The sequence below is a fragment of the Corvus brachyrhynchos genome, unplaced genomic scaffold (assembly GCF_000691975.1).
Source record: "Corvus brachyrhynchos isolate BGI_N302 unplaced genomic scaffold, ASM69197v1 scaffold309, whole genome shotgun sequence".
Classification (NCBI taxonomy): Eukaryota; Metazoa; Chordata; class Aves; order Passeriformes; family Corvidae; genus Corvus; species Corvus brachyrhynchos.
The window spans coordinates 284,547-286,217 of NW_008240227.1; the positions used below are offsets into that span (position 1 = coordinate 284,547).

At 58.6% G+C, this 1,671-nt stretch overlaps 1 protein-coding gene across 1 annotated transcript in view; it reads right to left on the reverse strand.

Moving 5' to 3' along the window:
• Positions 1-6: 6 nt before the first annotated feature.
• The window catches only part of LOC103622949 (cytochrome P450 1A4), a gene marked incomplete at its 5' end in the record, with an annotated part of 3,230 nt that continues 1,565 nt past the window's right edge, over positions 7-1,671 (reverse strand). Inside the window, one exon of the mRNA XM_017745150.1 lies at positions 7-430. Coding sequence (XP_017600639.1) covers positions 124-430 — 307 coding nt within the window. The remainder of the gene's footprint in view (positions 431-1,671) is intronic.

The window sequence follows — 1,671 nt, forward strand, 5'->3', positions numbered from 1 at the left end:
GTCCCAGGAGAGGAACGAGCCTCCAGTGAAGCCACACGAGGCGGGGCTGTGCCTCAGCAAAAGCAAGGCCGAGTGTCCGGCTGCCAGGGCGATCCCCTCTGCCAGGATCGCTTCCTCAGCAGCTTACGGAGAGCTTTTCATGGGAAAACGCTGCTTGATCTGGAAGGACTCGCACTTCTTGTACTTCATGGTCAGTCCGTACTGGGGGGTGACGTCCACCTGCTCGCCGGGCCGCAGGCTGAAGTGCAGCTGCTGCAGCAGCGTGGTGAGGAAAAGGAAGATCTCCCAGCGGCCGATGGCCTCCCCGATGCAGCGCCTCTTGCCCAGGCCGAAGGACAGCACCTTCTCGCTCTCTGTCCGGCTCAGCTCTGTCCCCGCAGGGTTCAGGAACCGCTCGGGGTTGAAGGCTGAGGGGTCCTTCCAGAGGGTCCTGGGGCAGAGAGGAGACACTCCTGAGGGAGCTGTTTGGTCACAGGATCGCAGAATGGTTTGGGGACATAAAAGCTTGTCCAGTCCCACCCCCTGCCATGGGCAGGGACACCTTCCACTTCCACACGCTTCCAGGGATCCAGGGGTAGCCACAGCTGCTCTGGGCACCCTGTGCCAGGGCCTCCCCACCCTCACAGGGAGCAATTCCTTCCCAATATCCCATCTAACCGTGCCTTCTGCAGTGGGAAGCCATTCCTCCTTGTGCTGGTACTTATTGTCCCCAGTCCCTCTCCAGCTCTCTTGGAGCCCCTTTAGGCTCTGGAAGGGGCTCTGAGGCCTCCCCGGGTCCTGGCTCCAGAGCAGAGGGGCTCCAGCCCTCGGGCAGTGTGACAGTTCTGACCCCCTGCGATGGGGTCGGTGACAAAGCCTGTCCTTGCAGGGAGAAGCCATGCAGCGCTGCCCCACTCCATCATCCCAAACAGCCCTTGGCAAGCTCCCTCCCTGATCTGAAACGCCAAATCCATGTCAGACTCCATCAGCTCAGGCTATTGAAACCCCTGTTTCAGGCTTGGGCTGTGTTTGCCTGGGCAGGCACCGGAGGTGGATTTAATTCCGTGTACAACAGCCAGAGAAGCTGCAGCTTCAGCACAGGGGTCAGCCAGCAGCCCTTCAGAGAGGAGAAACCGAGACCAGAGGGTTTTCCCTTTTTGAATCCTCTCGGCAGAACTGCCCAACCTGTCCCAGATGGGCTGCTGGGAGGTGCCAGGCAGGATTTAACAGTGTCTGAGCTGGGAATTTCTGCTTGGATGTGTGGAATCCTCTCTGCCCCAAGGACAGCATTCCCACTCCATGCTCCTGCAGGAGCAGAAGGAATATTGGAAGCTTTCCAGCCTCTTGGGGTATTTGGATATGAATATCTTGAGCTTTGATCCAAATACCCCATCTGGGAATCACCTCCTGGACCAAGCCTTAACTTCCTTCCCCCTGGAATGTCTCTGCTGGGGAGCGGTGCAGGGGCAGGATGGGGCTCTGCTTTCCAGCCCCTCCCCGTCATTCCCAAAGCTCGTGACAACACGAGCCCATCGAGTGGAACAGGGTCACGTCACAACATTTTTCTCCCTTCAAAAGGGAACCAAGCAATTCCCATTGAGCACATCCAGAGCTGCCAGCTCGGATCACAGGACCTGCTTGGCAGCAGGATCGACTGATCCCTGACTATCCAGCCGCCCGGACCTACACCAA